A 23,092-nucleotide genomic window follows, 5' to 3' on the forward strand; every position below is an offset into this window, starting at 1 on the left:
CCAGGCTTTCTTAATGCTGGAATACAGCGAGCAGAATAATGTAGCAGGTGTTCCTCAAGTCTTTTCAAACAATTCTTAACAGCTTCCACAAGGCTGTTCACAGGCCACCGAGAAGCAAGTACCAATTCCAACAACTCCCATCTACTCTTCTCTTCCCAATCTTCTCACTTCGCTACGCCTCTCTACAGCCCCGCCCCCTGAAAATGACCAATCAGAGAGTGTAAAGTGAGCCGGATGGGGTGGGCCCAGTTTGGCGCTGTCGACGAATCAGCACCCTCAAACAGCGGGGGCGGAAGCGGAAGCCCTGGGGTGGCCTTGGGTTCCGCTGTGGGGGATGTCCCGTGGGAGTGAGTGAGGAAATCCTGGGGCCCGCTGGTTTCAGTCCTCACCTCTATCTGCCAGCAGAATCGGGCCAAGAGACGCCTGCCGCTGCGGGAGGGAGGAAGCTCCACCTCCCAAGAAAAGAGCAAGTGGGCAGGCAGCTGCGGGGCGGAACCGAACTGTGTGCAGGGTGTTTAGAAGTCGGTCCTGGTCGGCGCCGCTGTCCTCGAGGCCATGGTGCAGGCGGAGCTCTGGGCGATACCCAGGTGAGGGCAGCGGCGCCGCCCGGGAATTCCACCGCGGAAAAACTGGGTAGATGCGGGGCAGGGAAGAAAGGATGCTGTCCGCACTGTTCCCTGGTAGCACCCTGAGCGGCCGCAGTTGTGGTAACAGCAGCAGAAAGCACAACGCGGGCCGAGGAGGCGACTCGAGCTGCTGGTAAAGTCGCCCAACAGCTGTTTCTCTGTAGTATGCGAGTTGACAAAACAGCAAAAGAACAGGGCTCCCCATTACAATCTCCTTCGAGTTCTTTTTCCTTGCTACTTGGAGCTGATTTATGCGGAAACATGCCTTGCACTTGTACCTGGAGGAACTGGAGACAGTGGATTCGACCTTTAGCGGTGGTCATCTACCTGGTGTCCATAGTGGTTGCGGTTCCTCTATGCGTGTGGGAATTACAGAAGCTGGAGGTAAGAGTGTCCTTCACCATCGGCCTCTAGCCTTTAAAGTTGCCCATTTTTACGCCAGATGCCCCGACTCTATATCCTGAAAATTGTCATGTAAATGAGCCCAGTCTTAGTTGATAAACCTGTCTGGTTTCTTGTTCACGGTTTTTCAAAGCTTGCTGCAGGTGGAAGGAGGACCAGGTCGAGAAAATAGTTAGAATATATTAAAGATTGCTGCTTAGAAGAGCACTCTTTTGCAAGTGTTCATCAATTCCCAGAAAGTAAGGTAATTTTATTCCTGAAATCTGATCTGTTCAGATACTGTACTTCACAAGATCAAATAAACTACCTTGAAAACCATGTATTGAATTTTACTAGCATTTAACTAGCTTCCTGAATTAAAGGATTCTAGTTGGTTTAACTTTGTAGTTTGTTTTTACTTACACATTAGGTCTTAACCCACAAAGATTTTGCAAAAAGTCCCTTGTATATTTTTTGATGTCATATTCTTATTGTGACATCAGTAAAATACTACAAGCGGGAAGACCCCAAGGTGTACTCAACTTAGATGGGTACTTTATAAAAATTGTATAATGAATTTTAAATTCTAAGTTAATAAATACCAGAAAATACTTTTATTTAGCAACCCTATTTTACAAGAGCATTGGCAAGACCATGGCTATTTTAGGCTTTTTATTATGGAAATGATTTTTCCATAATTAAAATGCAGCTTAATATACATTTGCTTTCTGTATGTTCACTAAATTATGTTTTGTTGACTTTCCCATATTGGCATAGCTTATGTAGTTATTTTTAATGTTAATATAACATTCCACTACATTAAATATTCCCCATGTGTTAGATGTTTAGGTTATTCTCATAATTTGCCTACCAGAATTCAAGTATAGACATCTTAATACAAATAGGTATCTTTTACTTGGGAGTATTTTTTTTGGAGTGTGGTATAGTAACTCCTTTTAAGGCTAATATGTATAATATCAACCTAGTTTAAGATTTCTCTTAGTTGTTAGTTAACTGTAGTTTTTAAGTGCCAGCTTTTAAGGAAAATTTTAATCTGCAACCTCTACTGCAAACACCCTGAACCAAATTCTCTTCATGTCTTGTCTGGACTATTCTCAATTCACCAGCCAAAGTAATTAAAATGTAAGTCACATTATGTGCCTCTTCTCTAAATTTTCCAATTAGAGTCCCAGATTAACAGGCGATATCCCTAACTATGGCCATTATAGCCCAACATAATCTGACACCACCCCTGCCTCATTCACCTCTGACTTTCCCCAATTCTGGGCTTCCATCACAATGACTTTGCTCACACATGTGGGGTAGGCCACCTCCTTAAGGCCTTTGCATTAAATGTTCCCCCTTCGTGGCATGCTCTTACTCCAGATGGTATTATTCCTTTACATCTTTCAGGTCTTTACTCACATGTCACCCAGTTGCCCTGTTTTAAAAATTTCAAGCTTTCCTTCATCACAGTGATAAAATCAGGCTTGTGTTCTATACGGTGAGAGCTAAAAACCTGGCACCCACCTGCATGGAACTTAGTGGTGGAGACCAATACAACAACAACAACAAAAAAACCAAATCAATAAAATAAAACCGTACAAAATGGCTATGCTACCAGCTATGGAAAATTAAGTGGAAGTAAAGGGACGTTAGAAAGCTCTTTATGGTAGTTAAGAGGTCAGTGGTGCCCAAGTTACAATGACTTACGGTCCAAATCAGGATAGCAGAAATAGAGATGGAAAACTGAATTTTAAGTATCGTTGGCAGTGAAAAAACAAGACTTGACAGTAGGTTGGGTTGGGGAGGAGAGGCAGTGAGAGAAAAACAAATTAAAAATGACTGTGAGGTTTTTATCTTGAACAACAGGGTAGATGGTGATGGCAGTTAGTGGGATGGAAAATTGATAGGGACAGGTTTGAGAGAAATTGAGTTCTGCTTTAGACATTTAGTTTGAGGTATATGAGAGACAATCAGATGGGCATGTCAGATACACAGTTGGGTATGCAAGTCTAGAGCTCAGAAAGGTTTGAGCTGCAGATATTAATATGAGAGTTGTCAGGACAGAGATAGTGTTTAAAGCCGTAAGGATGGGGCGCCTGGGTGGCTCAGTTGGTTAAGTGCCTGCCTTGGGCTCAGCTCATGATCCTGGAGTCCCGGGGTGGAGCCCAGTGTCTGGCTCCCTGCTCAGCGGGGAGACTGCTTCTTCCTTTCTCTCTCTGTCAAATAAATAAATAAAATCTTTGAAAAAAAAAAAAAGCCATAAAGATGGATGAGATTATAAAGGCTGAGGACCTGGCACCAACATTTAGAAATCTGGTAGAGGAACAGGAACTTAACAAAAAAGCATCAGCCAGTGAGGAAACGGAATGCCAAAAGAGTGGTGTCATGGAAGCCAGAACAGGAGGGTGTTTCAGGAAGTAAATAGTGAACGATGTCCAGTGCTACTGAGACATGGGTTGGTTTTCATAAGATGGGAGGGTCATTGGTGATCCTAGTAATGGTTTCAGTGGAGTTGTAAGGGCCGAAAGTAGAGGGGGTTGTTGGAAGAATGAATGTGAAGCAAAGAAGTGGTATCAGGATATGAAGACAAGTATTTTGTTCATTTTTGTATTTGAGTATTTTGACTCTGAAATGGACCAGAGAAATGAATGGCATTGTAGATAGGAGTGTGGGTTAGGGAAGCTTTTTTTCCTTGTTAGGTTTTGTTTTTAAGGTTACATACAATAACTAGAGCATGTCCCCAAGAATTAGGTATAATTTTATTTAATCTTCTTAAAACCCTTGAAGCATAGGAATTGTCCTCGTTCTGTAGATGTGAAAACTGAAACAGAGATAGTGGCTAACATGACATTGTGCTAAGTGCCTTATATACAATATATCATTCTCTTCATCGTTATTCACTAAATGAGCTTATGTATCTAAAATGCTTAACATGGGGCCTGCCACGTAGTAGGTGTGCAAGAAGCCCTAATTATCACTGTTTTTAAAATTTCAGTATTGCTTTGGAGCAGCAGTTCTTTTTCTTGTGGAATAACATCTTAGTTGGGATTAGGTTCTCAGTTGAACACCTAAGGCAGAGTCACGTACATCTGCTTGAGCATTAAATGTTTAGGGACAGTTTTGCATGAAAAACATATGTCTTTTAAACACTAGAATCCCTGTGCTTACACTGTGAGAAGTCAGTGGGAACTGAAATTGTAGAAAACAAGAAGTTCATAGAGACCATCCCATGCCCATGGTGGGGCATATACTTATTTATTGTAATGGCAAGATGACCATCTGCACTACTTAAAGTATTTCTGTCTCTTACTTGGCTGAGCATGTATAATGAAAGTCTAGTAAGTTAAATGCACACATATTGTCACACTACTCTGCAGTCATTTTACCCTTCCCTATGTGTACTTATGCCTCAAGTAGCTACCCTTTATGTTAAGTGCTCCTCTCTTCCCCGGAGGATTGGACCCAGAGAGCACTCTCTTATGCACTTTCCTCTCTGCTCTGAAAGCATTTGGCTCAGGTTCACTTCACTCGCTCCTGGATGTTTGTCCTTAATGGTTTTTTCTTTTCTCTCTACTTTCTTCGAGTTACCATAGGGGGGAAAAAAGTCAATGCTACTTATCTCCTTGTTTTGTGAACCGAAACAACCCCGCTTATGGCTGATAAGTCTAAATAATCTTAATGATACCCTCATATCAGTGTGTTTCAAGTGTAAATAATTTAGAAATAAATGTAAATTAAAGGTAATAATTATATTAATAACTTCTGCAGATACCTAACATTTACTTATTGTGTATCTTTATGTGCACACACAAAAGAGATTAGACTTCTTATGCATATAGCTTTTTTAGGTAACTCAAAAGTCAAACAACTATAAAACCATGATTCAAATTAATGGCATTAATGTGAACAGATGATGTGTTTCTGAAACTACCACCTGCAATGTAAAAATGGTACTAACTCTGTGATGCAAGTTTTTTTTTTTAATTTGGCATCACTCTACTGAAATGACTCAGTTCTCTAGTCACTTGTTTTATGATCATTTGAAAAGAACTTTCTTTTTTATAGCACACTGAGGATGCTTGGCCTTCATTAGTCACAAGCACATCATTTTTCTCTTAAAGAGTCTACCACCAAGTTCGCACTAAGGCAATTATAAAAACAAATATGGGCCCATTAAAATTACTATCACCTTATAACAGAGAAGATCTAGAATATGCTGCTATTATTAAAATGAATACAGGTCTTCCTTGACTTATAATGGGATTATGTCCTGATAAGCCCATCATAAGTGGAAAATATTGTCTGTAAAAATGCATTTAATGCATTTAACCAGCCAAACATCATAGCTTAGCCTAGCCACATTTAAATATGCTCAGAACATTTACAGTAGCTTACATTTGGGCAAAATCATCTAACAGCCTATTTTATAATAAAGTATTGAGTATCTCATGTAATTTATTGGATACGATACTGTACTGAAAGTGAAAAACAGAATGGCTGTGTGGGTATAGAAGGTCCTCAACTGTGATGGTTTGACTTAGGATTTTTTGACTTTATAATGGTGTGAAAGCAGAATACATTCAGTAGAGACCGTACTTCAAATTCTGAATATTGATCTTTTCCTGGATTAGTGCTGTGTAGTATAATGTTCTTCTCATGATGCTGGGCCCATGCAGCAAGCTGTAGCTTTCAGTCAGCCACGCAGTCATGAGGGTAAACAACCAGTACATATAAAGCCATTCTGTGCCCATATAGCCATTCTGTTTTTCACTTTCGGTATAGTATTCATTAAATTACATGAGATATGAGATCTTGAACACTTTATTATAAAGTAGGCTGTGTGTTAGATGATTTTGCCCAACTGTAGGCTAATAGAAGTGTTCTAAGCATGTTTAAGGTAGGCGAGATAATATTTGGCAGGCTAAGTGCATTAAGTGCAGTTTCAACTTAGGATATTTCAACCACGATGGGTTTATGGGTTTATTGGGATGTAACCCCGTCGCACGTGGAGGAAGTTGTAAGCGTGTAGATTGTTTACCCTTGCGATCCCATGGCTGACTGGGAGCTACAGCTCCCTGTCCCAGCCCAGCATCAGGAGAAGAATGTCATACCACATAGCAAAAAACTCAGGAAAAGATCAAAATTTGAAGTATAGTTTCTACTGTATGCATATCACTTTTGCACCACTGTAAAGTCAAGAAATTGAAAGTTGAACCAGGTAAGTCTGGGACCACCTGTACTCAATTTTAAATGAAATTGAGCCAAGCAAAAATCCCTGGAAAATGACTGCTCAGACATTCCTTTTAGAATCTTCACCTTCACATACTTGCTTTTGCACTTACTATTTTGATTAATCTCCAGCATTCAGCAAGACTTTTTGTGTAGTTGACCCTTGAACAGCATGGGTGTGAACTACTGCAGGTCCACTTGTACACGATATTTGTCAATAAATACAGTGTTGTATTGTAAATGTATTTTCTCTTACGATTTTTAATAGCATTTTCTTTTCTCTAGCTTGCTTTATTGTAAAAAAAAAAGTATATAATATATGTAACATAGAAAATATGTGTTAAAGGACTATTTATGATATTGGTAAGGCTTCTGGTCAAACAGTAGGCTCTTAGTAGTTTTTGGGGAGTCAAAAATTACATACAGATTTTTGACTGTGTAGGATTTGGGGATGCTAACACCCAAATTGTTGAAGGGCTAACTGTATTTGCTTTTCAAGTTTTCCATACTGTTTAGTATAGAAGTTCATTGTTATAAAAATACATTTGTTCTCTATACTTTTGTTTTTTATACCCCTGTTGAAAAAAAGTATCTTGTTCAAAACAGTAAAACTAGAAGTTGTGGACTTCAACTCTTTTAATTAACTGTTCAAACCCCAAAAGTACCAAAATTAAATGCCTACTTTTTTCCTTTAAAAAGTTAGCATTGGGGTGCCTGGGTGGCTCAGTCGTAAAGCGTCTGCTTTCGGCTCAGGTCATGGTCTCAGGGTCCTGGGATCAAGCCCGCATCCGGGCCTTCCTGCTCTGCGGGAAGCCTGCTTCTCCCTCCCACTGCTTGTGTTCCCTGTCTCGCTGTCTCTCTCTGTCAAATAAATAAATAAAATGTTCAAAAAAAAAAAAGTTAGCATTAACTTATACTCCTGCCTTGAAGAGTGAATTCACAAATTAATATAAAATTCATTCCCTAGGGCCCCACAGATAGAACAGAGTTGTTGGGGTTTTTTGCCAGGAAGTGAGTGAATCACTTGAACTCTGCCTTAAGATGAGATAGTTCAGGGGTGCATGGGTGGCTCAGTCAGCTGTCTGCCTTCAGCTCAGGTCATGATTCCGGGGTCCTCGGGATCCAGCCCTGCATCTGGCTCCCTGTTCAGCATGTCTGCTCCTCTCTCTTCCCACTGCTCCTCCCCCCGACTCGTGCTCTCTGTGTCTCTCTGTCTCAAATAAATAAATAAAATCTTTAAAAAAAAATATGAGATTGTTCAAAGTGTATTTTTAGAAATTGAGCTTTTAAAGGATAAAATATTGATCAGATACTGACTTAAAAAAAGAAATTAGAGGTTTTTAAAATGTAATATCCTGAGTTGATACTGTCATATATAAGAGGGGTAGCCATATTAACACAGTTTGTCTGGACAGTAGTTGTAGCAGTACTTATCATCAAGTGGGAGGGTTAAAAGACATGTAAAAAACTTAGCAAAGTGTTAGGCAATACTCAGTACACATTTAACATGTTGGGTAACAATAAAATTCAAAGAAAATGTAGGTAGGATTTTTTTTTTAAATAATGTTATGTTAATCACCATACATTACATCATTAGATTTTGATGTAGTGTTCCATGATTCATTATTTGCATATAATACCCAGTGCTCCATGCAGAACGTGCCCTCTTCAATACCCATCACCAGGCTAACCCATCCTCCCATGCCCCTCCCCTGTAGGTAGGATTTTAACTCTCCAAACATAAAAGCAAAGGTGTAGACCATAAAAGATTTTTTGGGGCTCTTGGGTGGCTCAGTCAGTTAAGTGTCTGATTCTTAGTTTCAGCTCAGATCATAATCGCAGGGTCATGAGATCAAGCCCTGTGTTGGGCTCTGCCCTGAGAATGGAGCCTGCTTGTGATTCACAATCTCCCCCTGCCCTTCTGCCCCTCCCCACCGCGTGCGTGTGGTCTCTCTCTCTCTCTCTCTCAAAAAAAAATAATTTTTAAAAGATTTTTAGACTTGTGGAAAATTTAAAAACTTCTGTACATCCCCAAACACAATAATCAAATATAAAAAACAACAAGCTGAGGAGAAATGATACGATGTTCATATTCTTATGGTACACAGTGCTGTTACAAAAGGCCTCACAAGGAAAAATGCTCAACCCCATGAGGAAAAATCCTACCCCTCCCTCTGCAAAACCACAAATAGGCTGTTTTTCAAATAAGAAGAAAAATAGCCACTAGTCATTTGGAAAATGTTGGGCCTCCTTAATAATCAAACATAAATGTAAGAAATAAAAATACTTTATTTAGCTTTTTAGTTTTAATATCAGGATTTATTTTAATACTTTTTTTTTTAAGGTTGGAATACACACCAAGGCTTGGTTTATTGCTGGAATCTTTTTGCTATTGACTATACCTATATCACTTTGGGTGATATTGCAACATTTAGTACATTATACACAACCGGAACTACAGAAACCAATAATAAGGTAAATATTAATATAGTTTAATTCTTCTAGTGTTATGTTCACTTATTTCATAAATATGATGTAAAATGTTTTTAACTATTGCTTTGCTTTCCAACTAGGATTCTTTGGATGGTACCCATATACAGTTTAGATAGTGTAAGTATGTTTCATTTTATCTCATTAGCTAAGAACTTGCTTGATGATACAACTATATTTACAGAATGCTTAAGGTAATGAAAGTTTATTATTTGGCAATAAGAAGTCAGATTAATAAGAAAAGTAAAAAGATTCACTTGTTTTTAACGTTAATAAGAAAGATGAAGTATGACAATAGAAAAGATGAGTGTTTTAAATTTTAAAAAATCTATAGCTATTTTCTTTGCTTAATCTTTTAAAATTTCCAAGTACTAGTTCTTAGTCCTTTAAAGATTTTAATATTTAAAATTACATTATCATCCTTTTTATTTATAAATCTTTTGAGGGGAAAAAAAAACCTTCCTTGATGGAGTCTAACATGCATTTGTCACAGATGACTGCTTTAATTTGATTACATATAAAGGAAATGTCTTTAATTGCATTTTCTATGACCATCTCAAGGAAAATTTCAGATTATATTTAAGAACCCAGTAACAAAATAATTTAGCTTCTTTCTTTATATTCACTATTTACCCCCCAGCACGAATGTTTTTACCAATATCCAATATGTTTATTCCTTTAAAAGTTCATTTCACAGATTGTCTGGGAGCTCTCATAAATTTTAGAAAGTTTGATGTAAATATGTGATAAGACATCTCAAGCTTAAAAATTAGCATTGTGATTACCATGAATTGGAATGGCACTTCGTTTTATCTTAGCTGCAACTGTTTTTAACATCTGTGCTTTTTCATAGTGGATAGCTTTGAAATATCCCAGCATTGCAATATATGTGGATACCTGCAGAGAATGTTATGAAGCTTATGTCATTTACAACTTTATGGGATTCCTTACCAATTATCTAACTAACCGGTATCCAAATCTGGTATTAATTCTTGAAGCCAAAGATCAGCAGAAACATTTCCCTCCTTTATGTTGCTGTCCACCATGGACTATGGGAGAGTAAGTATGTTTTGTTTTAATCTTTTTATGTATTTAAGCAGAATTTTTAAGCATCAGTCAGGTCTCTGCAAAGCAGCGTGTTAAGTACTATGAGCAGGACAGAAAGTTTAAGAAGAGTTCCTACCCTCAAGTAGTTCATAGTCAAGTTTAGAGAGTAAGAAAACACATTTTTATAATCCACACATACAAAGTACTCTCTTGTACTTTATTTATCCTAAATAGAAAACTTAAAACATTGCAAGGAAAAAACATCATAAATTGTTTAATCAACATCCTTTTACTATTGAGACCCAGGATCTACAGAGATTAACTTACTCAAAATTACATAGCTGGTTAATGACAAAATCAGGTGTAAGACCCAGGGAAAGATAGTCTAGATGGGGAAACAGCATATGATATGAAATAGGAGCAACAAATAGTGTTTATTCTAGTACTAAATAATGGGCTGTTAGCCTTATATATCCATAGAAGACAGTAAAGGAAAATAAAGCCTGAAAATGTCAGTTGAAGCTAAGATTGCATTTTTTATATGAATGAGCCATTGGATATTTTTCAGCAAGGAAACGTTTGAAGATACCATTTCAGAAGGATTAATTTTGCAATACTATACAGAATGCATTAGAGGGAGGAAGATTCCAGAGATGTGGAAATTAGGAGGTTATTATTACTAGTCCATTTGTGAGGTAAGCTGAAAAGGAGGCATGAAATTGGAATAGAAAGGAAAGAGACTGGTAGGACTTGATCACTGATAATGGGGAATAAGGTGAAAGTTGCAAGTCAAGATGACTGGAATGATTTGGAGTTACACTAATCAGTGTAGATACAAAACCTGGGGATACCTATATTACCTACCATGCAATACAGAACCATTTGTACACCATTGGGACTAAATATGTCTCTAGTTTACACACTTGGCAATGACAGGGAGCTACCTAGCTATTCTAAATCTTAAGCTCTTAATGTGTTCATTAACACACTTGATATGTATTTAGCACTTAGTGTGTGCCAGTATACGGATATATCCTAGTGCATATAACAGATGTAGAACTCATGGAACCTACATTTTGGTTCGGACGTTTGGAATTAAATGAAGACACAAATACAGAGTTACTTATATCAGGAAATGCTATGAAGGAAAAGGAACAGGAGACTGAAAGAGGAATAGTAAGGGAAAACTACTGTAAGTTGGGGATGGGGGAGAGATACTGTGCTCAGCGACAAATACAGTATGGATAGGGAAATTTGTAGCTAATGAGCAGATTGAAGCGATTACTAAGAGAAGACATCAAAGAAATGGGGATTCTCTCTGAAATGGCGTAATAGAATTCTTGCTAAGGGCAGACCAAGCACTTACACATCAAGACTGGGGGATGAGGAGCTTATGAAATATCAAATATCAAGGGTAATCAGGTGTCAAGGGTAGGCAGATGACTTAGCAGTATTCTTGCCTAGTCTGACTTGGGCCAAGGACAAGGCCTAAGAATGATGCCTAGTTGGAAAAGACAACTCAGAGGAGACCTATCTAAAGTTTGATCAGGAGAGAGAGTCATTGTCAGATGAGAAGCCATTATAGGATGTTGAATAGAGGATTAGTGCCCAAATTTCATTTTCAGAGATTATTGTGTTCTTTGTAGACTGAATTTCAAGTGGAGAATGATGGAAGAGATTGCAGTAGTCCAGTAAATATAATGATGATGGCTTGACTTTGATTAGGACTCTCCTCCTAATGCTACAGAACCTAAAATGAGGCTCTAGCTATATCTTCATCACAATTAGCTAGTGGTCCACTAAAACCCCAGACCTTTTTCAAGTGATGCTACTGGTCAAAATCCTCCTATTCTATGCTTGTGCAATTGATTTGTTCCTAACTACACAATTACATTTATTCTTGTTAAATCTCTTTGTGTTGGTTTCATTTTTTCCTAAGACTCTTGAATTCTGCCTGAATAATGTCAGCAATGAATCCATAGTTATAACTCAGTACTCTTTCCTTTGAAAAAACATTAAGTGTTTACCAAAGTTAATGCAGTTTTAGCAATAATAAAACATCTCTTGTGTATAAATACATTGTAGGCTACCAGTCTCCCTCTAGTAGGTAACTGGCGTTACAAATCTGATAATTAATCAGGCTGTTGCTATTTAGGATAATTCAGTATAGTGCTTTGGTTATGATGTAAATACCATGGCAAGTGTGCAGTTGTTAACTGATTAAACAACTAAGTCTGCTTTTTATCCTCTTGTTGTAACTTAAACAGTGAACACAATGAGTTTTCTTTCAATGAACCTTAAATTTTGTGTATGTTCACGAGAGGAGGGGAAACTGTTTACCTGTTGATTTAGTATACTGGTGAAACAAATGTTTTCATGAAATGGTACTAATCCTTATTATATATTCCCTTCCTCTTGTTTTTAAAATTCAGGTCATGGCCTACCAAGTTAAATTTGACAGTTTGAAAAAAAATGCTCTAGGGTATATACCTTGTAGTGGCATGCTAGGTCTTTAGGTTTTGTTCAGCTTTGTTACTGGTAAATTGTTTTCTGAAGTGGCAGTACCATATTCCTCTCCCACTGACAGTATAAAACACTTCTAACTGAACCACATCCTCACCTACATTTGGAATCTTTATATTTGCCTATCAAGAGGATATAAAGTGGTATATTGCTGTGGTCTTAATTTGGATTTCCCTGATTAGTAATGAGGTTGAGCAACTTCTTATATGTTTATTAACCATTTTTGTTTCCTTTCTGAGGAATGCTTGTTTCTGTTTTTTTTTTTTAATTTTTTTAAAGATTTTATTTATGTATTTGACAGAGGCACAGCGAGAGAGGGAACACAAGCAGGGGGAGTGGGAGAGGGAGAAGCAGGCTTCCCGCGCATCAGGGGCTTGTTCCCAGGACCCTGGGATCATGACCCAAGCCAAAGGCAGATGCTTAGTGACTGAGCCACCCAGGTGCCCCGCTTCTCATTTTTTAATGGGTTGTCTGTCTCATGGCTCTATAGGGGATCTTTATACATTTAGATACTAATTCTTTGTTTAGTGTGTATTGAAAATATCTTTTCCAGTTTTTGGCATGCTTTGCCACCTTCATTAAATCTTTTGGTAAATGGAAGTTTTGAATTTAATTTTAATATAGTTGAATTTATTTTATAGTCAATACTTTTTGTGTCTTGTTCAAAAAATTATTCCAATTATAGGATTACAAAACATTGTCTTGTGCTTTTCTTCTAAAGATTTCAAAATTTTCTCATTAAGATTTATAAACATTTGATGTTTTATGTGTATGTTGTGTGAGATAGGAATGCAATTTCATTTTATTCCATTAGCTAATTGTCCTAGCACCATTCTCTCCCTTCTACCTCACTGATCTTGCCGTCTCTGTCATATGTCAAATTTCAACATGAATGGGTGGGTCTGTTTGTGGCTTTTTGTTTTGGGTTTTTTTTTCTGTTTTGTTGGTTAACTTTTCTGTTCCTGGACCAATTCCATACATTAACTACTACAGGTTATTAATAAGCGTTAAAGTGAGGGGCAAGTACCCTGACCCTATTATCTTGGCTATTTTTGGGTCTTTGCTCTTACGTATAAACTTTAGAAACAGTTTGTCAGGTTCTTGAAAAGTCTGTTGGGATTGTTTTTTATTGTGATTGAATTCAGTCTTTAGTTTATTGATATCTTTATGATTTTTTGGTCTTAAACTATTAATATGGCCTAGCCTTCTACTTATTTAGCTGTTCATTTACCTTTCAGTAGACATTTTTCTCAAAGTATATCTTTGTTGATTTTATAAATGTATTTTATTGCTATTATAAATGGCATCTATTTCAAAAATTATTTTAATTGCTTCCAGTGTGTAGAAAGGCAATTGGTTTTGGCATATTGGTCTTATATCCAAAAATCCTGTTACATTTTCTTAGTCTGTAGATCTAAGTTCTCTGTGCAGGTAGTCCTCTTCAAGTGAGGGGTCTCTTTGTTTTCCGGCCTGTACTATACATTGCTCTTTCTTCTCACTGTGCTGGTGTGCATCTCTAGATATTCTTCTTGCATTATTCCTGATTTTAAAGGGAATTCTTATAAAATGTAATTGAGTTTTATGTTTCTAAAGGTGTTTTGTAGGCATCCTTTATCAAGTTAAATGAGCTCTCTTTTACTCCTAGCTTGTTTGAATTTTTAATCATGAGTAAATGATTAAATTTGATCAAATGCTTTTTCTGTATTTATTGAGATGGTTGGTTTTTGCCTTTAACCTATTTAGTGAATTAGATTCATAGCTTTTCTAATGTTAAAACACCCTGCATTTCTAGGGTAAATTCGGTGATTAAGATGTATCGTCTGCTTTTCTGCACACAAGATTTGGTTTGCTAATATTTTGTTTAGAATTTTTATATCTATGTTCATGAGTAAGATTATAATTTTCCTTTTTTACATTGTTCCTGTCTGATATTCATATCCACATTATACTGCCTGAATAGGCATTATCACCTTTTATTTGTGTATCACAGGAAGAGATTGTAACTATAGCATGAAAGATTAGACCTGGACTTGTAGGAGGACAGGTATAGAACTGTTTCGGCTTCCTGTTGTTTCTGAAATCATTTTTTAAAAAATAAAATTTTTAGGAATTAAGCAGAATAAACAAAGTTTTAAAATATATAGGCAGGGGCACCTGGGTGGCTCAGTCTTAAGTAAGCGTCCTACTCGATTTCAGCTTAGGTCATGATCTCGGGGTCCTGAAACGGAGCCCCGAGTTGGGCTCCAAGCTCAGCAGGGAGTCCGCTTGGGATTCTCTCTTCCTCCCTGCTCCCCCTCCCACCCCACTCATGCACGCACACACAGTCTCTCAAATAAATAAATCTTTATGGGCATACATCTCTTCTGGATCTGTTGTTATGATCCCTTTTCCATTTCTAATGCTATTAGTATCTTTATTTTTTTTCTTTGAACAATGTGGTCAGAAGTTTGCCTATTTTTCCTAGTCTTTTCAAGAACTGATTTTTGGGGGCACCTGGGTGGCTCAGTCTGTTAAGTGTCTGCCTTCTGCTCAGGTCATGATCTTAGGGTCTTGGGATTGAGCCCTGCATCAGACTCCCTGCTCAGCGGGGAGTCTGCTTTTCCCTCTGCCCTTCCCTCCACTTGTGCTCTCTCTCTCACTCTGCTTGCTCTCTCAAATATTAAAAAAAATAATAATAAACATTTTAAAAAGAACTGATTTTTGGCTTTGTTGATTCTCTCTGTAATATATTGGTTTTCTCTATCATTAATTTCTGCCCTATTTTTACTTCCTTTTTCCCATTTCTTTTGGTTTACTATCTTTTCCGAACATGTTAGAGTCTTAGGTTACTAATTTACATAGCCTTTCTTCCTTTCTTTTAAAGATTTCTTAAAATTTTTAAGGTTTTTTTTTTTTTTAGATTTTTTTTTACAGAGAGAGACACAGTTAAAGAGGGAACACAAGCAGGAGGAGTGGGGGATGGAGAAGCAGGCTTCCTGCTGAGCAGGGAGCCCGATGTGGGGCTCAATCCCAGGACCCTGAGATCATGATCTGAGCGGAAGGCAGATGCTTAATGACTGAGCCACCCAGATGCCCCGAATTTGTTAAGTAATCTTTACACCTAATGTGGGGCTCGAACTTAACTCCAAGATCAAGTCACATGGTCTTCTGACTGAGCCGGCCAGCCACCCCCTTCTTTAATACTGCATTGAAAACTGTACATTTTCCTTCCAAGTTCTACATTCACTTAATCCCAGTTTTTTTATTGAAAAATGTAATTGACATACATTAAATTAATAAATTATACTAATTATGCTAATTTCAGTTGTTCAAAAAATTGTTCGATTTTTTTTTTTAAAGGGCAGGGACATTTATGATTATTCATGGAGAAAAGATGGAGCACGTACATTCAGGAAACATGTACCATATATTCCCATGTTTACTTTGGGGTGAAGACTTGACATGAGAATGAGGCAAAATTAATTCCCTGATGTCAGGAGGTTATCTTAGGACAAGGAGAAGAGGCTGTGGGCATGCTCTGAGAGCTGGTACAACCTGGATGGGGTCTTAGGGCTCCTTCTCTCAGGAAAGGAATCAGGAGCTTGCTTGTTCATAGGCTGCAGCCATATCAGTTGACCTTGAGTCCAGACTTCTGCAGAGACAGCTAGTATTTGGTAGCAGGGCCTGGTAAGGCTGAGGGGAAGCAAAGTATCAGGCCAGCATTTCCAAGGGGCTTTATTGGCTCCATAAAGTCGATCTGACTTTCTTAAAGCTGTCTCATCATATCTGAGTCTACGCATGTGTCGCTTAAAGATGACATTCCATACTATTTATATGTATTGCAAAATGATCACCACAGTAAGCCTAGTTAATATCCCATCACCACATAAATCTCAGATTTTATATTTTTATTATCATCCATGTAATATTTTTAAATTCCTATTGGGATTTTTTCTTTCCTGGAGTTATTCTGGAATACTTTAAATTTCCAAACAGGATTTGGGGTGGGGGGTAGATTTTCATTTTATTTCTTTTCATTGCAGTCAGAGAATATACTCTCTCTGAGACAGTCTTTGGAATTGGTTAAGATTTGTTTCATGTCCTTTAGTACATGATCAGTTTTTATAAAGGTTCCCTGTATGCTTGACGAGATTGTATTTTCTATATTAATGAATGACTGTATTATATTTATGTCCATGGGGTCAGTCTTATGTGTTATTCAATTTTTCTGTATTTCTGTTGATTTTGGCTACTTACACTGTCAGTTACTGAAAAAGATACTTAAATTCTGCCACTGATTGTCACTTTCTGTACTTTTGTCAGTTTTTGTTTTATATATTTTGATGCTGTTTCTATCCCAAAAATCTTTTTTGTCTTAGATGCCTGAGTGGCTCAGTCAGTTAAGCAACCAGCTGTTGATTTTGGCTCGGGTCATGATCTCAGGGGGGTCATGAGGATCAAGCCCTGCATTGGGCTCCATGCTGAGTATGGAGTCAGTCTCTCTCCCTGTTCCTCCTCCTCTCCCCCTCCCCTCAAACGCATGCTTTCTAATAAAAAAAAAAAAACAAACTTTTTTGTCTTAAAGTTATTTTCCTGTTCTTTCTTTTGTTTAGTATTTGCCTGGCATATCTTTCTCTACCTTTGACTTTCATCCTTTCCATTTCCTTATGTTTTAGATATATTTAAGTTTAGAATTTTTTGAATTCTAATCTGACAATTCATCACTTAAATTAGGCCATTAACATTTTTGTGATTATTGATATATTCATTTAAAATCTTGACATCTGTTTTCTTTTTGTCTCACTTTCTTCTATCCTTTTATCACTGATTCCATTTTAAAGTCAGCCTTTATTTTAGAATAATTTTAAATTTACAGAAAAGTTGCAAAGACAAGACAGATTTCTAACACACCTTTCACCCAGCTTCCCCTAATGTTTAACATCTTAATAATCGTGGTACATTTGTCAAAACTAAGAAATAACACTGGTGGAGTGCCCGAGTGGCTCAGTTAAGCGTCAGACTCTTGATTTCAGGTCATGATCTCAGGGTCGTGAGATCAAGCCCAGTATGGGGTTCTGTGCTCTCAGTCTGCTTGAGATTCTCTTTCTCTCCCTCTGCGCCTCCCCCCACTCACATGTTCTCTTTTTCTCTCTAAAATAAATCTTTAAAAAAAAACATTGGTATAATACTTTTAACTGCAGACTCTTCAGATTTCCCAAGTTTTTCCACTAATGTCCTTTTTCTAGGATCCAGTTCAGGAATCTACATTTTTTTTTAATTTTTTTTAAAGATTTTATTTATTTATTGGACAGAGAGAGAGGGAACAGAAGCAGCGGGAGAAGGAGAGGGAGAAGCAGGCTTCCCGCTGAGCAGGGAGCCCGATGTGGGGCTCGATCCCAGGACCCTGAGATCATGACCTGAGCCGAAGGCAGATGCTTAACGACTGAGCCACCCAGGCGCCCCAGGAATCTACATTTTAATAAAGATTTTAATAAATAATTTTAAAGTTTTCCAAACATTAGAGGAATACAAACAAATGTAAACAGAAAAATCTGTTTTAAAACACCCATATTTAACAAATACTAATATATTAATAGGTTTGTGACTATATTTTTTAAGAAACCTTGAAAACCAAAAGCTTTTTCACAGCTCATATAGTGGCAAAACGGGGTATAATCTTTGACTATTTGTAATTTTAACATGACTATTTTACCTATTATGAAAATATGTATTTTATTGCAATTGTATCAACCTGTTTGCCGGTGCTACTCCAGATTCCATTGGTAGGTAGGTAGTTTATTTTGTTGTTGCTGTTTTCATTTTCTTACTCCGTTTTTTTATTTCATTTTTTTTTTCTTACAGGTTTAAAAGTTACAGTTTCTAATGTTATGACTAGTTAAGAGTCCAAAATTTAGGGGCGCCTGGGTGGCTCAGTTGGTTAAGCCGCTGCCTTCAGCTCAGGTCATGATGCCAGGGCCCTGGGATCGAGCCCCACATCGGGTTCCCTGCTCAGGGGGAGCCTGCTTCTCTCCCTCTCTCTCTGCCTGCCTCTCTGCCTACTTGTGCTCTCTCTCTAACTCTCTGTCAAATAAACAAATAAAATCTTTAAAAAAAAAAAAAAGTCTAAAATTTACTGACTACTTAAAATCTAACTTTAATCTTAAAAATTAGACATATTTTTGGATAGTTTTTTTTTAAAGTCTTTTGTAGATTTGACTACAAATATTAACAATTTACATGGGGCGCCTGGGTGGCTCAGTCATTAAACGTCTGCCTTTGGCTCAGGTCATGATCCCAGGGTCCTAGGATGAAGCCCCACATCGGGCTCCCTGCTCGGCGGGAAGCCTGCTTCTCCCTCTCCCACTTCCCGTGCTTGTGTCCCCTTTCTCACTGTCTCTCTGTCAAATAAATAAACAATTTACTTGCTCCATACTCCTTGCTTCTTGCATCTCAGCACTCTGTGGGATCATTTCCTTCTTTCTAAAGTCTGGCCCTTAAAAGTTCCCTTCAGTGTCAGTGTATCAGTGGCAAATTTTCTCAGATACCCTTATCCAAAAGTATATTTTGCCCTCATTCTTGAAAGACTGTTTTGCTGGGTGTAATTCTGTGTTGACAGGAATTTTCTTCAAGCGTTTTGAAGATTTTATTCTAATTCTGGCTTCGATTATTACTGTTAGGCTTCTCCTATCAATTTGTTATTCCATTATAGATGATCTGTCTCCACCTGCATTTAAGACCCCATCTTTGATGTTTTGCAGATTCACTATGAAGTATTTAGGTTGTTTTGTTTCTGTTTTAGTCCTGCTTAATTTACAGGGTGCCTCAACCTGTATATTCGTATCTTTCATCATTTCTGCAAAGTTCTTAGCCATAACCTCTTCTGATTTTGCCTTTCCTCTCCTGTCTTCTGTAACTATGAATATATGTGAGATCTTCTGATTCTACTCAGTTCTCTGTAACTCTCACATTTTTCTCTTTGTCTCAGCCTTTGCTACATTCTGGGCAATTTCTTCAAGTACATCTTCAGTTCATTAATTCTCTACAGCTTTCAAAGGTAGCTAATTTACTTTACTCCATTTATAAAGAGTATGGGGCAGGAAGCACAGCATGTACAGCCAAGGCATTCTCTCAAGAGGTCTCCCAACAAGCCCAAGTGCCCCCTTTAGGCCCCCACAGAGGGCACACTTAGCTGTAAGTGGAAGTGCACCACCTCAGCAGGGAGAAGCAGCTCTCAGCATACAGAACCCCAGCAGTTTCTTTATTCAATCCTATTAACATAACACCTCAAGGCTTGTATGCCAAATTCTCAGTCTTCTCAGTTTAGATGTAATTTTTTTTTTAAATTTATTCATCTGAGAAAGATAGTGCACAAGAGGGGAGAGGCATAGAGGCAGAGGGAGAGAGACTCCTCAAGTAGACTCCCCACTGACTGCAAAGGCTAATAACATGGGGCTCAATCACAGTACTCTGAGATCATGACCTGAGGCGAAATCAAGAAGTCAGCCGCTTAACTGACTGAGTCACCCAGGTGCCCCTAGATGTAATTCTTAATATTAGGGGATTCATAATACATAACATTGATAATCAGTTCTCCTGATAGTAGTGCTAAATAAATCATTTGCCCTCAGAGCAACTTGGTCTTTAAAGGCTTGTACAAGGCTGTCAGGTAGAGAGCCTTTTTTGTTTTGGGACTTCCTGTTTTGTCTTTGTTACTCTTCGTGAATTTTCCCCTATGTTGAGTGAGCCCAGCAAAAGGATAAAAAGTGTTTATTCAGGATCTTTGTGTGTCCTTTCATAATATCTAATCAGTGACACTCTCTGGAATAATATTTAAATTCCAAACTTAAAACAACCTTAAATGTAAATAATACCTTCTGAATACACTTTCACATATACATGGACACAGTTCATTTGTTACTCAGTCTTTCTTCCAGAAACATACAGGGACAAACTTTTGTTCTTTCTGTGCTGCAGTAATCAGGAATTTGAGACTGAACACAGAAAGGGTAATCTTTCAGAAGATGTAGTCGTCAAATAATTTAAAAAACAGCATTTAAACAATGTTTGCTATGATCCATATTCTTCCCCAGTTGTCATTTAGAATGACTAAATTAAAAAGATTAATATAAATATGGCATCATTTGTCAAAGTGATTTTAATCTGGGGGGCTTTGGAGAACATTTGATACTATTTAAATGAGTAGTTGAAATGCTAAGGTTTTTTTTTTCCCCCCCCATTTGGCAGAGTATTGCTATTTAGGTGCAAACTGGGTGTTTTGCAGTATACAGTGGTCAGACCATTCACCACTATTGTCGCTTTGTAAGTACAAAGAATTTATATTATCATTTTAAAATCCTCATGCTCCGACTTAAGTGAGAACAGCTGATACAAAGAGCATTATTTACTTGTTTATGATATAGTCTGTTATAAAAAACACAGTATACAGAAACCCTACGATATTAAAATAAATAAGGTGACTATTTATAAGCAAAGAATCGCCACAGAATTCTTCTAAATAACATTCTCTACAGCTTTCTGGAAAACATTTTAAAAATGCTTTTCCTTTTCAAATATTAATGTTCGCACAGCTTTACAAAAGTACCTGTTACATGAATTAAAGTATGCTACCTTCGGTCCACTATATGGTTTTATTTTCTATATGGATTATTTTCTATATGGTTAACTTAGAATATGAGTACTATATTCCAAGGATGAACCGTATTTTTCTTTTGTAAGAATTCTGTCAAGGCTTAGGAGGTGAGATAAAATGGTATTGTCATTAAGCTATCTGGTAAAATAAAAATTTAAGAATATCAGATAAAGTGAGTAGATTACATGTTTTACCTGCTATTCATAATTAAATTGTGCGTGTTCAGAGAAGGAGAAGGTGGTGAAAGAAGCATTCATTTCTTTTTTCTACCTTTGAGCTAGCAATCCTTTAGTAACATTTACCTTAGAATTAAATCTAATTTATTTATGAAAGCATGCTTTATTTGTCTGCAGTTTAGAAACTGGGGAATCATGTAAGTTAATTCTTAGATCTGGGTGTTCATAAAATTTACCTCCCAGGATAGTTTGGGGAAAAAATTATAGTTGTATATATTGACTTGCATTACATGTTTTTCAAAATTAGGCAACATAATTTTTTTTAATCTAGTAATTACCCCTTCTAATTCAATGTGTGTGTCTTATTTTAGATTTAAGATGGGGGAATAATCATATGGTAACATTACTAGAAAAATTTTTTAATTTTAAACCACCTCAGTGACCAAAAATCAAATGATTATCTGTAGGGTCTTTTAAATAAACTGACTTCTAAATTTAAATATTACTGTCAGTGCTATGTTTTAAAATATATTTTGATTTAATCATAAATCTCATTTTTACCATTTTTAAGAATCTGTGAGCTGCTTGGTATATATGATGAAGGGAACTTTAGCTTTTCAAATGCTTGGACTTACTTGGTTATAATAAACAACATGTCACAACTGGTAAGTAAATATTTTAATTGTATTAAATTAGTATCTATGACTAAATTTTCTTAGAAGTTTCTTTGGGAATAAAGTTTGTTATTTTTTAATTTTGAAATTCAATTTATAGGAAAGAACCTTAAGAAACTTTAATATGTCTTTATACGGATATAAAGACATAGTATCTTTGTAAATTACCTGGTGACTTTTATCTTGACCTGTTTGTTCAATGTTTGTTCATTTGGTCCTGGTAGTCATTACATAGTTGTGTGGATGTCATAAATAAAAGCACAATGCTGTCCTTAAAAAACACATAACCTAGGCATACTCAGTAAGAGAAAATGTCTTGTCTAAAAAAAAAAAATGTCTAGTTGGTATATGATAGTACCAGGTTTGGTTTTTTTTAAACGTTTTTTTCTAAGATTTTATTTATTTGAGAGAGAGAGAAAACGCGCAAGCACACACAAGCAGGGGTAGCAGCAGCAGGAGAGGGAGAAGCAGGCTCCCCGCTGAGTGAGGAGCCTGATGCGGGACTGGATCCCAGGACCCTGAGATCATGACCTGAGCTGAAGGCAGATGCTTAACCAACTGAGCCACCCAGGTACTCCAGTACCAGGTTTGAATAAAAATGAGAGAATAAAATTCTCTCGTATTTTTGGAATAAAGGAAAATTGCAAATGCCAAGTTTAAAGAAAAATGATGTTCTAGAAACTGAAATGCTCTAAAAAATAACTGTCTGAGGTACCTGGGTGACTCAGTTAAGCATCTGCCTTCAGCTCAGGTCATGATCCTGGGGTCCTGGGATCAAGCCCTGCCTTGAGTTCTCTGCTCAGTAGGGGGCTTGCTTCTTCCTCTCCCTCTGCCCTCCCCCCCATAAATAAATAATAAATGTCTGATCCTTTCAGCTTAAGAACATGTACTTTATTTAAAATCTTTGTTTTCAACAAAATAATAGGTGCAGGGGCATGCGTGTGTGATATAAGATGTATATTATAATAATATGCGTGTGCATTCAAAGCTTTCGCATATAGGTTCATATTCTTTGGAACCAGTAATTCCGTTTCTGGGAATGTATCCTCAAGAAATGGTTTATTTTTGGTTTTAATATCTTTGGGTATACAGCCTATCTTTTTTTAAGATTTTATTTATTTGAGAGAGATAAAATCTTTAAAAAAATAATAATATTCCTCATGAAACATATGAAAAAGTAATACACTTTAAGTGGGGGAAAAGTTAGGCAACAAAATTTTATATTTAGTCGATGATACTTTTTTTTTTTTTTTTTTAGATTTTATTTATTTATTTGACAGAGAGAGACAGACAGCAAGAGAGGGAACACAA

General features: G+C 37.1%; 1 protein-coding gene and 1 long non-coding RNA gene across 6 annotated transcripts in view; one reads left to right on the forward strand and one right to left on the reverse strand.

Moving 5' to 3' along the window:
* LOC141372655 (uncharacterized) overlaps window positions 1-7,095 on the reverse strand; it is a 115,233-nt gene extending 108,138 nt beyond the window's left edge. For 2 of the 3 annotated variants that reach the window (XR_012378041.1, XR_012378043.1), the window contains exons 1-2: window positions 6,925-7,095; window positions 1-1,165 (exon numbers count right to left, since the gene is read on the reverse strand). This is a non-coding gene — a long non-coding RNA (uncharacterized lncRNA). The remainder of the gene's footprint in view (window positions 1,166-6,924) is intronic. The other variant, XR_012378042.1, reaches the window with a different exon arrangement.
* TMEM184C (transmembrane protein 184C) overlaps window positions 792-23,092 on the forward strand; it is a 26,784-nt gene continuing 4,483 nt past the window's right edge. The window contains exons 1-6 of one of the 3 annotated variants that reach the window (XM_025874283.2): window positions 792-1,010; window positions 8,587-8,717; window positions 8,816-8,852; window positions 9,586-9,791; window positions 20,526-20,600; window positions 21,679-21,772. In XM_025874283.2, coding sequence (XP_025730068.1) covers window positions 792-1,010; window positions 8,587-8,717; window positions 8,816-8,852; window positions 9,586-9,791; window positions 20,526-20,600; window positions 21,679-21,772 — 762 coding nt within the window. The remainder of the gene's footprint in view (window positions 1,011-8,586; window positions 8,718-8,815; window positions 8,853-9,585; window positions 9,792-20,525; window positions 20,601-21,678; window positions 21,773-23,092) is intronic. The other 2 variants (XM_073892329.1, XM_073892330.1) reach the window with 2 other exon arrangements.

The sequence above is a fragment of the Callorhinus ursinus genome, unplaced genomic scaffold, assembly GCF_003265705.2.
Source record: "Callorhinus ursinus isolate GAN/ISIS: 27379988/994484 unplaced genomic scaffold, GSC_fseal_2.0 scaffold4, whole genome shotgun sequence".
NCBI lineage: Eukaryota > Metazoa > Chordata > Mammalia > Carnivora > Otariidae > Callorhinus > Callorhinus ursinus.